Genomic DNA, 15029 nt, shown 5'->3' with positions numbered 1-15029 from the left:
CAAGAAAAAAGTGGGAAAAGTAGGAATACTTGAAAGCCTGCAACGATGGGCTGGCATTTAGTCCAGCCCCAGATTTCATGAAACTCATCCTAACTTACGATGCATCGCAGCGCTGCGACATGTACTATCCTTACGATGCACCGCAGCTTACACGCGCCCTGCGATTCATTTCACAAAACACGCCATAAAGTGTGATGCATTGTAGGTGTATTAATAGCACAACACAGTGACTGTTGTATGTTTTTATTCAACGTACAGTATATAGTCGTCTGATATTCAACAAAGAATAATCGGATCCCCTTCGAAAATTAACAGTTCTTAAAACGTAAAACAAAATGGCGGACGTATGAAGCAATTTCAAAGGAAAACAAGCTCACAGTGGACTGATAGCAACTTTGAAATTACAACCGCAATATTCCAGGCTAATTCATATTTACTTCAATGCATATTCAATTTACAATTTCACACATTGTCTCGGTAGTATAGTTTATTTACTTTTATGGCATAAAACTGGCGAAGGAAAGGATGCTTCTTATTTTGTGATGACAAGATGTATCGTAACTTGCGACGTGTTTTAAGTTGTGGTCAACACATCGTAAGTTTTGTGAAATGGAGCACTTCTTGAAATCGGGCGCGGGGGAACAGAAATTAACACTGAACTGATGAGCCATACAGACCTTACAAGGAAAAATTTTTTTCCGGACATTTACATTTGATGTTCCTTACCATGATCAGTCGCGAAGCAGTCAATGATGTCCATATTCTCCCACAATGCATTCTGATCCTCCTGAGAGGACAGTACAGGCCGGACCTGACCCTTGCCGTGACCTATGACCTCCAGGTCATCCGAGGTCAGGAAGAGGTGATGGGGCGCAACCTCACAGGTCACGCTCATGCCAGACTCCTTGGCTAGACGAACCATTTCAATCTGAGATTTTGTTGGGAAAATAACAAATACGTGACAATCTTTCTAATGAATAGTATAATTGACAATACAGCATGTCCCCCAAAAAATGTCCCTCTCATGGACCACAGAATAATTACCAAAATCAAGTTTTATACTCCATTAAGTTTACATATTTAGAAAGCCCACTTAATTTTGTAGTTCCTGTGAAAATGTCAAAGGTCTCGCTTCATTGGTTTTGAATACACAGGCTCTTATGTAACAGCAGTGCTTTCCGGCCCATTCCAAGTTTGATAAAAAGAAATGCACACTACAGACATACCATACCTTATTCCATGCTTCACTTTTATTTCAACAACTGTGTTCTTGTTTTTGTTATTAAGTAACTAAAGTCAAGTTCATTTACTTGTTTAAATGAAAACTAATCAAAGTTCAGTTCCACTGGTCGTGTGTGCTTTCACAGGGTGTGTTCCACTTATGGTTTGTTCTTCAATGTCCAGCTTGTAAACCTTTATTGTCCCCCTGCACATCCTTCCACCTGCAAACTTGGAATGGGCTGAAAAGCACTGCTGTTACATAATAGACTGTGTATTCAAAACCAATGAAGCGAGACCAATGAAATTTTCACAGAAGTTACAAAATTATATGGGCTTTCTAAATGCAAACACTAAATTAAGAATAATACTTGATTTTGAAATTAATTTAGCAGTCTATCAGAGGGACATTTTTTTTGGGACACGCTGTATGGTACTTATGCACGCATATTTTGGAGTAGGCCATACAAGGGTGCTGTAAAGATACCTTTAATTGCTACATTTTTACTGACACACACTGTATCCGCAATCGCATTTAATCTTATACGATTAAATTTAATTTCTTAATATGTTTTCAATAAGTGAGAGTTGATTTTGCAAAGACATGAAAGTATATGACCACTTGAAGAAAGAGAGTTTGTTTCTTTAGAAACGTACGACAACCTTTACCAAGAAATCAAAAATAAAGTTTTCCATCAAATTCACCCACCTCTTCCTTCCGTGCCACATGGCAGATGTGAATGGGGCGATCAAACATCTTGGCCAGGAACAAGATGGCCGCCGTGGTGCGGCCCTCTGCATGGGCGACGAGGGGCAGGTGATGGGGCCAGTTCTCAACATGCTATAGAACAAGAAACAAAAAGTTTGGCTCACCAATTCTATAATTGAATATGAGATTTTTTTTTTCATAAATTACGAGGGATATTTTTTTGGGCACCTTGTATAATGAACATACAAGCGAACAGGTATGCATTTTAAACAGGGAATGAAATCTTTACTTTCCCACTATATAAATCGACATTAAATTGTAGTAAAACAGCTAATAGGTCTCGTTCAAATGACCTCATTTCCTACAGACCATCCACGTGCATTGACATTTTGAGCGTCAACTTACATAACGCGCATCGGCCGCGTCGTATTTTGAACACATTTTGAGCAACATGCGCGCATGTTGGAAACATTTTTAACACTGCGTAATGCGTGCTTGATTGCTTAAAATACGCAGTTGCAGTTCTCCTACAGAGATGGCCGTTATTGAGCGAGCCCTATTGTACAGACCTTTTGCCATATGCAGACGTTGTCCATACGCAGCGTAGTGAAGGTATCGTTTAGATACATCTTGAGGCCCATGGCCATAGGGCCAATGTTGGCCAGGTCGATAGAATTCTCTGCGGCTGCTCCGACATACAGGCCATAGTCGCAACGAGCTCCTAAACGAGCCAGCTGAAAAAAAGAAAAATATCAAAATTCGGGTTTTTTTTTTTACCTTTTAGTCACTGTAGCCCCAAAACAACACCGCCTATTACTCACTGTAACGCCGGAAACTGTCTCAGCACTCTATGTTTTTTTTATTCTTCACGTTTATGCTCGCAACATTTCCAGTTTTCACTGCAAAGCTATAAGCTCACTGTACAAACTTGTATCTTGCTTCATTAGCGCACCGATGTGGTAGTATTATCGTACCATAGAGCTATATTAAATTACTAGAGCGCTAACTCTTCATTCTTGCGCGCGGAAAAACTTTGAAGCCGCTCTGGGCGCAGATATTTTGAATTGATGTGCGTCAAAATAGATGGATTGAATTTTAAAAGTGTATTCTAAATGCAACGCGCAAGTAGAAGATACGCAAACAACTTAAGCGCGTCATGACGGTTCAAAAAACGTCACAGCGAAAAGCATCTGCAGTGGAGGGACGCGCACACGTTGCGCTGTTTGCGTAGAGCAAAATGAAACGCTCATTTGCTGATCGTGCTTTTCGGTTTTGGGCGTATCGGCTTCGATGACGCACCGATACGGAATACAAACGCAGATATGCAAATAGACGTACAAAATACGTACAAAATTTCTAGTTCTCCATAGGTTTGTGCACAAACATGGATGCGCCCAGCAGGCATCACTTTGTACATGAGTTAGCGCTCTAGTAATAATATAGCTCTATGTATCGTACGGACCTTCAAAAATAATCTGAACAACAACTTCAGAGATTCAAATTGTGCAGTTAGGTTTTTAACGGGTACCCGGGTACCCGTGTTATTTTCAATCGGGTATCCGGTTCCCATACTACCCGTAAACGCACACCACTAAACTTGGCAAGACCATTCAATTACCTTTTGTGCCAGTAGGAATGATGGGTGATCAGTGATGGCGGGGCTGGTGTTGGGCATGACCCCCACCATGGTGATACCGCCAGCTAGCGCCGCGGCCGTCCCCGAAGCGAAATCCTCCTTGTGGGTCGCGCCTGGCTCCCTCAGGTGCACGTGGACGTCGATCAAGCCAGGCAACCGCACGATGCGATTGGACGTCATGCAGTCCACGTTGGTCTTGAGGCGTGGGGCACCGCCGATACGCCGCAAGGCCTGTGGAAATTAATTTCAGTTAGGAAACCAACTAGGTTTAATGTGAAGTGTTCTGTCAAAACCAGATGCTTTAATTGAGATACAACCCAAAAAAGGACGTGATTTTTTCCCCCATACTCATTCATTTTGAATACTAGTGCAATAATCTAGCTATCCACCAAAGTTTCATGACAATCGAAGTTTCCATTATATGTGTTTTCAAAATTTGCGTTTTTGATGTCATGGTGACGTCACACATTTTTCAAAATTTAGTGCATATACCTATTACCTAATAAATCAAATACAAAAAGAATTTTGAATTTAGCTTGCTGCATTTGTGAGATATGGCGTAAAAGTCCAAAAATTCAAAAAAATATATAAATCACACGATGACGTTGTGATGACGTCACATGACCCATGGTGATGTCATGATGACGTCACTCTTCGGGACACAACTTTGCTATAGGGACTATGCCTATGCTGACTTTGAATGATGTATGACAAAATATTAATGCCAAAAGTGGTACTGAGAAAAAACGTGCACAAAGTCTATGGGATTTAGGCGACAAAAAGAAGAAGGAAGAAAAGAAATGAGAACAAAAAAAAGGCTTTTCCGCAACTATGAATAAAAAAAATTGTCATGTTTGACTCCTCCATGAAAACGGTGACGATTTGGCAGCCTAGCAACTAAACTTGGAATACCAATTCTCTGGTTCTACCACCGACCGAGAACTTCGTAGCGATTCATTTGTTGGAACATTGACCAATGAAAGACGCCCATTTGGTGCATGAATATGCATAAGGTGTCAAAAAAACACACCTTACCTCAACAAACAGCTTGACCTTCTTCACGTCTGTGATCAGTGGGATAGACTTATCAATGGCCATTCGTCGTGTCCGGTAGCCGTGCGTAATAAACGACGACGCTCTACGGGTGCCGCCGTTACGCATGGGCAGGTTAATGACGAGGTCAAAGTGTTTCTCGGCGAGGTAGTCGCCGATGTGCAACTCCTGGTCCTTGTTGCGCTGTTCACCGGTGTCCTCAAACGGCCAATCAACGGCCTTGATCTGAAAACCAATATCAGCAATTTAAATGGTTCAATTCACATCATGAGAGCTTTTAAAGAACCAAAACCGATTCTTGTTAAATAATTCTATCATAAATAATGTGACAAAAACACTCCAGATCTGTGATATTGAAAACAAGTGGTGGGAACTCTCTGATAAGTCAAATGGGCAGGCTATTCATATACCGAGAAGACCACTAGCAAGTGAGTGCAGTTACAATCAGAGACCAAGGAGCAAATAGGGGATGTTCAGTTGTTTTCTTTAGCCTGTGTCACAAAAAATAGAAGGCTTCATTTTTTTAAGGTTGGTTTCGAATATCCGGTTACCAAAATCAAAACCGAAGAGTGGAATTCAAACTGAATTTTACAAAAGCCGGATCTAAATCCCACCACTAATTGCAAACTGGAAGACTGTCATTATACAAATATTGAGTGGATCAGCGTGGGATGGGAGGAATATTATCGCAAGGTAAAATCTGGACTTTTCCATTTCACAAGGCGAAGCCGAGTGAACTGGAAAAGTCCAGATTTTACCGAGCGATAATATTCCTCCCATTTCGCAATTTAAAGCCACTCAATACTTGTTTTATATAACTTGCATAGATCCTTGTCATTTGATATATTTGAACTTTTATTTCAATACAGAATTGGTGGAAAATGTATTTCTCTCTTCCAAACCACCCCTTCACGAAAATATTTGAACCCAACGCTGTAGTGCTGGCTCTTTGGAACAATACACGGTACGCGCAACGCTGAACGCGCACACCAGCATGCACTTGCACACAAATACCGCGTCATGGAACAAGAATGATCCTAACTGTTCAATAGTATTTCCCATTCCCCATGAGCGAATGGGGCTTTTTGAGCCCCGGCGAGAATGGCAGTAATAACGAATGACACGTGATGTGAGTTCCACCAATCAAATTACAAGGATCTGTATGTCGGTTATATAAAGCAAAATACTAGCGAATGCCTCATCGCGTATGGATTATGCAGGATTCTGTTTTTTTTCTAGGAATAGCAACTTTCTATGACTCATTGTAAAATACAAAATTTCACGACTTGTCCATGATTTTCCACGATAGCTTTCAATTCCTACATTTCTGTGATTTTGCCAAGTTTTTTGGGGCCTTGAATAACAAAGATTACCCTCTGCAATACCTGCAATGCATAAGGTCTATCTTGCTTTTTCCAACTCAATTGACATAATTACCAGCGCCTTGAGTACCTAATTGTAAAATGTGCTATGGGGTGCTGTGGTCCAATGGTTACGGTGTTCGACTCGTGTGCAGTAGTACATGGGTTCGAATCCTGACCATGGGAACATGGTGCTTGTGCTCTTGAGCAAGGCACTTTACCATTATTGCTTTGTCCATAAGATGGGATGTAAAGCCGTAGGTCCCGTGTGTTGTGTAGTGCACGTTAAAGAACCCAGTAACACTTATCGCTAAGAGAAGGGGTTTGCCCTGGTGTTTCTGGCAGTGGCTGCAATGTGCGCCGCAGCACCTTGTAAACCCTGACAAAGGTGCTACATAATGGTCTCATATTTCTCATAAACTTCATTTACCTGTCTTTAAAAACAGACATAATTTCCAGCGCCTTGAGTGCCTAATTGTTGGTATATACTTGCGCTATTTAAGACTATGGTATCATTGATCAATCTCGTTACCTTGATGTCGTGCTCGCTGTAGAAGTCGGCAGTTCCTATGCTGGCATACAACTCATACTTCATGAGCTCTAAGGTACGGACTGCCGGCAAAAGCTCCACTTTACCCTGTCAAAGTGAAATACAATAACAAATTAATGGAACATTTACAGGGTGAGTAAAAAAAACATCCATTTGGATAATTCCTTGTCTCACACAAAAACGGGAAAGGTTACCAAATTTTTCTTTTCAGCCAACATTCGATCTGGGTTTTGACCACATTCAGTACAAATTTCACTGATATTCATCCATTCATGCAAAGCATACAGTTCTTTCTTTTGTGACTACCCAAAACACTACCAACACAATCTTAAAATGTTAAGGGGGTATTTAACATTATTTAATGGCGCAAACAAGAACCTGAACAAGGAATGCCCAAAATCTCCAGATCTTATGCTCCTTTGATATTTTTTTTCCTTTGGGGTACCTTAAGGTATGGGGGTACCTTAAGGTCTGGGGGTACCTTAAGGTCTGGGTGTACTGCATTGTGCCAAACACCCTGCAGAAACTTCGCCAATGAATAATTGGTGAAATCCAAGCCCTCAGAAGAACACGGATGGTCCGCAGAGCTATAGCTATTGAAGACACGGGCACAGCTATGCAATGATCTGAATGACAGACATGTGGAAGGTCGAGCAGCAGGACAGTGAAAACATGAACCTTATCTGTAATTGACCTATCGCTGTTTGCGAGTTAGCCACGCCCCTTAGACAACAACCCTATGGAACTTTGTACGTTAAGTTTTGTTTGTCTCAGATTTTGCACGTTCCGCGTCCATTTGTTTATCATGTAATTGGACAATATTTCACAAGCTGCGTTGACGCGATTCTAACGCAATTCTACCGCGATAGGTCAATTCAGTTTCAAGTTCAATCAATGGATTCCATTTCATTCATCTCCTGTTCTTTTGTTACTTTTATTTCCTTCATTGTCCAGAGGCCCATTGTTGCCATTGTGTTCATAGCAAGAGTCCTGTTCTGAAAATTGTGTTGGTGGTGTTTTGGGGTAGTCACAAAGAAAGGCCTGTATCCTTTTAAAGCTATAGTCCATCATTTGCAACCATCCGAAAAGTAACTGGCGTAATTATTGTTGAAAAACATACTTGGTTGAAAGATAGTAAGAAGACTAAACTCCCTGAGAAATTATTCTTTCTGGCAAGCTGTCATTTTGAAGTAATCAACGAAAGAAGGCCTTTCCAACGGTGCGTCTTAAGACGCACCGTAGGAAAATCTAAATTAGTAGTTCGTTTTGTTATTCGGCGAAGCGCGCGCAAGCATTGGCACGACGCACACGCGAGGGCGGTTGCTATAATTCGTCGGATCAGTGCGCGACATCGCGTACAGCTGCAATCGGCTCGGTGAGAACGCGTCTCGGACGCTGAATTCAAGCAATTCAAAACATGATTCAGCAACTTTTGATTTGAAATTGAGATCCTATAGAATGCTGTTTTTCTCGGAATATACAGCTGAAGCTGAGCTGGAACTTCATCAGGTTAGTTGTTCAGTACCCTTCTTTAGATTTTGAACACTTTTGTTGCTTCAAACGAACAAAATGCACAAATTACAAATGATGGACTATATCTTTAAGCATGGCTGGTTATCAGTGAAACTTTTACTGACTGTGGTCAATGCCTAGACTATTTGAAATGTTACCTTGTAACTGCCAATAGATAGAAGAATGTTCTTCTTGGGTATCTTGAAACCGGTGCTCAGCATGGCTTTCAGATAGGCTTCGTAGCGATCCTCGCCAAAGCAGGCCACCTCACCGGTACTCGCCATCTCCACACCAAGGAGCATGTCGGCTCCGGCCAAACGAGAAAAGGAAAACTGCGGAACCTAGAAATGTCAATAACAATAACAAAACAAATAATCGGTATTCATGAAGAACTTTTAACAAAGATCAATACGCTTCAGATTGTTTTCTTCCAAGTCGAACACAACAACCATCTCTGCCCTCACACATAAACATTTTACACCCTGGTTGGGAGAAGCAAGCAGAAACTTTATAAAGTGTCCTGCCAAAGGACACAACCACTATCACCCAATGAAGCATGACACACACAAAATATTGGCCCACGAAGAGTAAATAGAATATAAGGCAAAATATAAGCAGACTTTGTCTTATTTTTTTGCATGAAAGAAATTGTATGCATACTTTCAAAATCATATTTATTCATTTATGTTAAAGGGATACTAGGTCCTGGAACAGCCCAACTGGGCTACAAAACGCGTTTGAACGAGATTATGTTAATCGGAAAGAACATTTAAAGGTAGGATATAAACATCCACACAACTATCCTTTAAAAGTTGGGCGTTTTGTGTAATTCCTGTATTATGCGTGCGAGAGCGAATTTCGGGGTCCACTTTTGCGACCCCATAAATTCGAGCTGTTTGGATGCTAGTTGTGATTTTATTTGTAAAGTGTTCGCCTTTTGCGGACGTTCAAGAAACCACTTTTTTTGCATTGGTGATTGGTCACCGCTGTTCCCGAGACACACAACGTGTATATCGTACACTGAGAACGACACGAAAACGTATTCGTGCTCCGTCATGTCCGATGTAAACAAGCGGTTTTTTTTGTTGTCTTTTCTCGGGAAAGGTAAGACATTAGGTTGGTTTCCTTTCAACTACATGTTTGAAATAGACTAAGTATTAAACAATACCAAACATGAAATTTTCGGGGATTTCAGGACCTAGTGCCCCTTTAAGACCAGTGTCATATGAAAATTGGACCCCTATTAAATCTGGACTCCTTTACCCTATTATTGGTTAAACCCTCTCACGTGACTGGTGACACTGGTCACTCTCCTAATTATCTTTACTTAGGCATTTGCAATACAACCAATGAGTCTGTATTTCATAGAGTCCTAAATTCACGCTACACCGTAATCTTTGGTGCTCCTTCCATAAAAGACTAGTCCTTCTCATAGATGTCACCACATTAATACAATGTATACATTGTACAATTGTTGCCTGCTGTGGCAAGGTCTACAGTGTTTTGTACACAAGAGGGGGCGAATGCCGAGGGTGCCATTTACCCAGAGTGTGTACAAAACCCATGGACCCTGTCACAGTAGGCAACAATTGTTGAAACTGTGGGTCTCTTCCTGTTGCGGTACAGCATTGGCAAAATTTTGGATTTTTCTTCGAGCTGATGCCGTCCTGTTCAAAAATCAAATTTCTGATCTCGTCTTTGGAACGAGAGAGAAACCTGTTCTTTAATTGACCTATCGCGGTAGAATCGCATTAGAATCCTGTCAACACAGCTTGTGAAATATTGTCCAATTTCATAATATACAAATGGACGCGGAACGCGCAAAATCCGAGACAAACAAAAGTTAGTGTACAAAAACTCCATTGGGTTGTCTAAGGGGCGTGGCTAACTCGCAAACGGCGATAGGTCAATAGCAAGCAACCTGTTGAAAGTGAAATTGCAGCAAAGTTTAAAGAGTAAAAAAAAGCAGACGAAAACAGTGCCGAACGATGTAAACAATAATGGCAGTCATAGCAGAAATATTCACTGTCCACCATGGCACATATTGTAAACACAAATATAAAAGAACGCGGCGGAAATTACATTCTCAATAGGGGGAAAGAAAAAGGACTGCACATGCGTGTTTGTGGCATGACACGTGATCCATGATGGACCAATAAAATTTCACAATCTATTACTGTGGTATAACAATTTGTGTTGTGTTATGTCTTCTATGCTAGATGCGATTACTACATTATGTATTTTTTTAAAATATATTTGACATATTTGACACATATGACAAATTTGACATATTTATGACACATGACATATTTATGACATATTTATGACACATATGACATATTTATGACACATTTATAACACATATGACAAATTGAGCAGAACAACTCTGATTCCTACCTTCACACCAACCTTCCCCTTGCCAGCAGCCAGGGCGCTGACACTTTCAACCGGCTCGCCGATGGCAACCTGGGTGGCCAAGGCAACAAAGTCAAGATCCAAGGTCTTGGAGACGAATGGGAAGGAGCGAGAGACGCGGAGGTTGCACTCTATCACCTTGAGTTGGTTGTCCTGGAAACGAGAAAAAATTTGAGGAAAACATTAGGATTAGTAGTGTTTTCGCTGTCAAATTTAAGTTAAAGGGAAGATACAACACTTGCCAACATCAAAAAACAAAATGATCAAATTATCACGAAATATCGAACTGGATTGTTAGGGAATGACAGTCTCAAGCATCCTGTAAAATCGTGGCTCCTGGTGTGCTGACATTTTCAGGAAAAATTGTATTTTTCCAACACTGGTCGGCCGACCAGCATTGGAGAAAACTTCTTTTTTTCACAAACTGCTCCTAAGTTTTCATATTTAGAAAAACTAACAGCATTCACTATTAGTCCAGTAAGGTATTTTGTGATTATTTATAGTTTTGTGTTTTGATGTTTGAAACTGTTGTATAATTCCTTTAATCTTTGATATGTCTACTACGCATATTTTAAACAGTGTAAAATCATGAAATGAAAATGTACTTAAACAAAAAAAATTGACATATTTCATTTTCATGAATGCCAAACTCAAAAATGTAAAAGGTTTTTGTAAGTATTTTACTTGTGTGAATCGATAAATGCGAACTTTAAACAGCCATAACTTGTCAACCCAATACCCCATTGAAGAGCAACAAACAGTATTGTAACAAGAATTTTATTCTCTTTCCTAATACCCACAAACCCTCATTTCGACCTCTGCCCAGTTCTGTCTCATTTTGCCAAAACGTCTCACATTTTACCTTAGCGATGAGCTGTAAGTTGTAGGGCCCATTGACCTCGAGATTCTGGCCAATCGCCGTGGTGATGCTGAAGATCTTGTCGATGGTTTCCTGGTTCAGATCCTGCGGAGGGGTGACCAGGGTTGCGTCGCCAGAGTGAACGCCGGCATTTTCGACGTGCTCCGAGATCGCCATGGCAACTATCTGGCCATCTCTGGCCACTGCATCAACATCAATTTCCTGACAGAACAGAGGATGTATACAAAATATCATCAGGATTCCTCCCATTAAAACCCTCCTATGCAAACATATATTCTGAGCAAAGTTGTCCTTTCAGTCAAAATCAATTAAGTGACGATTTTTACCAGTAAAGAGCTCCCAACCTACATAAAGCAGGATTGACTGGCTGTGACTGTTTATGTAACTTGATACAGCTATGCTTTGACTGTAGGTGATTGATAAGCCAGCTGTGCCACCTGTTGCCTACTTTTGTCTGTTGACTGAATTTGACTAGTCAGAATGCTGGCTTAAAGTATGATCTGGCTGTTGGTGACTAGCCTGTGTCAAAGGCATGGCAGGGAAGAGGATTGATTTGTTTGACTGTCTGTGACTGTTCAGACAGCAGGAGGGTTAAGACATCACAGAAGCATCAAATAATACAATCAGCATGCAGAAATTGTCTTCTTACTTTTGCTTCCAAGATGAACTTGGAGATGACTACCGGCCGGTCTTTACTGACGGCGGCTGCCTCAGATAGGTAAGCCTCCAGATCATGATGGGTGTGAGCGACGTTCATGGCTGCACCGCTCAGCACGTAGGACGGACGCACCAGACATGGGTAGCCCACCCTCACACAAAACTCTTTAGCAGCCTAGATCAAAAAATAAAGCTCACACTTCACTACGGTGGTCTCACCAGATGATCATTCCCTTACACAAAACGGTTCCAGCAGGATCGAAAGACAGCACCGTCTCTGAACTCATGAGTATTCATAATGTTCAGTGCTTTTGAGAATTAGTTATAGTGGAATCCGGCGACCAGAATTAGAAGCTTTTACTGCGGTGGTGTCATGCTCACGCACATGCTGCACACGTTCTTAAAGACAACTTGTGCGCGCATTTTGGTATTCCTATGGGCGGAAGGAGCCCGGAGTGCGTGCGTATTACCTGAGCGCAACTCGCGCAAGCCTTGCGCCCCCGCAGAAAATAGCTGCCACCAGATTTGTCTATACAATAAGGAATACAGGGTTCCCAACACTTTATTGAAACAAAATTCCCCGAATTTTCCCTGATATTTCTCTAAGAATCTTCTAGAATTCCATGAGAAATATTTTCATATCTTTTAAAATAGAGGCACATGTAGCACAGCCAATTGTTATTGTGAGAAGAGGTGTGTAATATTCGAAATGCAAACAGTCATGTTTGTTTTAAATACGCTATGTGGACATTCCTTTGTTTTCGTGTAGTTAAGAAACTCGGTACAAAAAATAACTTTACTTAAACTGTGAAAACTCTTGCAACCCCAAATTTGTTTTTGGATTTCCTTGAATGTTTCTCTTTATTTTGCTATGGATAACCCTAACCCGAATATGCCTCTAAACCTGTTTTCCAGAGAGGGCGAAACGTTATGTGGACACGGCTTAGTCCACATAACGTCAACACAACCTGCATTATGTGGACATCTTTTGTTCCCATGTCCACATACTGACTGTAAGACAAACACACGCTTTGTGGCCAGCAGAAAGTCCCCATAACTCGGTCCTAATTTGCCTAACAATACAAAACCTCCCCATAACGAGGAGAGGCCCGCCCACACACACTTAGACTCCATACCTACTGTGGACATTCCTTTGTATACATGTAAAAGGAGAACAAAACTAAGTTTACTTGCAGTGTGAACAACCAATTTTACACAACACACCTAGTGTGGACATTCCTTTGTTTGGTGTATTTAAGAAAAACCTGTGAAAAAACTCATTTCACTCACACTGTGAAAACTCTTTCAACCCAAATTTTTGTCTATGATTCCCTTTAGTGTTTCTCTTCGTTTTGCCACAAATAAACGTAACCCCAAAATGCCTCTAAACCTGTTTTCCAGAGACGGGAAAACCTTGTGTGGACGTGGGCAAGTCCACACAACGTCGCTGCTACGTGGTTTATGTGGACATCTTTTGTTCGGAAGTCCACACAGTGAATGTAATGCTTGGACACCCTTTCAACCCAAATTTTCTATCATGATTTTCTTGACTGTTCCTTTTCATTTTGCGACAGATAACCCTAACCCCAAAATGCCTCTCAAACTGTTTTTCAGAGAGGGGAAACGTTGTGTGGACTTGGGCAGGTCCACAAAATTCCAAGTCGTACCTCTAAGTTGGTGAGTTCCTTCCACTGCGGCTGGTTCAGTCCGATGGTGTCTAGCAGACGGGAAAACTTGAAGCGATTCTCCGCTGTATCGATGCTTTCTGGCGACGTGCCCAGAATGCGACACTTGATTAAAACAAACATTTCAATTCAATGTCAACACTACAAAAGAAATCAGCATCTTTAAAAGCTAGTAGTTTTTCTATTCTCACAAAATAATATCTTAAGGAAAAGAACAGTGTTTTACTGTTTGGTAGGCTTCTGCATTTTGTCCGATGACTGGAAGAAGATCGTAAGAGCGAAAAATGGGTCAAAAGGTCCAATTTGGATTTTTTCGGGTAATCAATAGAGCTACGAAATATCTTTAATTTGATATACATATTGTCTCAAGGGGCTACGTCATTCTGACGTTATGAACAGTAAACGAAAGTCGTAAGGTGGTTTGTCATCATTTGTGCCCAGCAAAAGGTGTTACTTTGCAATTCTAATGTAACAAAAAATGCTCCAAGTGCGCTAACGTCCCACTCAAGTGCACCGCAAAGGCAATTTTGTTTCCGGCAAAAGGTCGTAAGGATTCAACATGCTGCTTAAGCGTACATTTAAGGCTTGGGAAGTTCCCAGTAAAAGGTCCTTAGAATAAACATTGAAATGACTACACAATTAAGTAATATTTTGACATAAAAAGGCATGATACTAACAAATTTCAACAGTCAAATTTTTAACCTTGTGTGATTTTTAATTTAGAAATGAGAGCACAAAACCTGTCAACTTGATTATCTCCAAAAGTGCTTTTTGCATGCCTAGGCTGCTTACGACATTTTCCTTGTCACACGACGATTCGTTTAATGCTTAGTTTGACAACAAAAAGGCCAGAACACATGTACTCATGTAAAGGTTTGTACTTATACTCTTGTACATTTTTGGCTACTCATACTCGTAGGGAAAAATGCCCTACTGCTTGAACTCATGACAAAGTATTCATACTCGTATTCATGGAGGTGTATTATGTTTTGCCATCACTTGAACATTGTAACAACCCCTCTTACAACATGACTACATGATCAGCTTATCAATTTTGTCCAGACCTACCTGTTGGCGATGCAGCTGCATGGCGATGTTATTGGGTAGCTGACCTCCCATCGATAGGATGACGCCTCGCGGGTTCTCAATCTCGTAGATATCCATGACAACCTCAAAAGAGATCTCGTCAAAGTACAGACGGTCGCACATGTCATAGTCCGTGCTGACCGTCTCGGGGTTGTAGTTGACCATGATGGTCTTCAGACCGAGCTGTGAAGAACAGAGTTAAAAGTCGCTATAGTGAACATTATCTTCAAGTAAACTTGAATCATCGATCCTGATTGGTCGATCCAT

General features: G+C 41.0%; 1 protein-coding gene across 1 annotated transcript in view; it reads right to left on the bottom strand.

Moving 5' to 3' along the window:
* Positions 1-15029, bottom strand: part of LOC119728544 (CAD protein-like) — a 50377-nt gene that overhangs the window by 11702 nt on the left and 23646 nt on the right. Inside the window, exons 17-28 of the mRNA XM_038200825.1 lie at positions 14745-14945; positions 13659-13781; positions 11984-12166; positions 11317-11535; positions 10437-10607; positions 8198-8380; positions 6510-6614; positions 4599-4841; positions 3546-3794; positions 2497-2661; positions 1928-2059; positions 727-928 (exon numbers count right to left, since the gene is read on the bottom strand). Of these exons, the coding sequence (XP_038056753.1) occupies positions 727-928; positions 1928-2059; positions 2497-2661; positions 3546-3794; positions 4599-4841; positions 6510-6614; positions 8198-8380; positions 10437-10607; positions 11317-11535; positions 11984-12166; positions 13659-13781; positions 14745-14945 (2176 nt within the window). The remainder of the gene's footprint in view (positions 1-726; positions 929-1927; positions 2060-2496; positions 2662-3545; positions 3795-4598; positions 4842-6509; positions 6615-8197; positions 8381-10436; positions 10608-11316; positions 11536-11983; positions 12167-13658; positions 13782-14744; positions 14946-15029) is intronic.

Source organism: Patiria miniata, unplaced genomic scaffold, assembly GCF_015706575.1.
Source record: "Patiria miniata isolate m_02_andy unplaced genomic scaffold, ASM1570657v1 HiC_scaffold_20, whole genome shotgun sequence".
Classification (NCBI taxonomy): domain Eukaryota; kingdom Metazoa; phylum Echinodermata; class Asteroidea; order Valvatida; family Asterinidae; genus Patiria; species Patiria miniata.
This window is presented reverse-complemented; position numbering and strand designations above follow the sequence as displayed.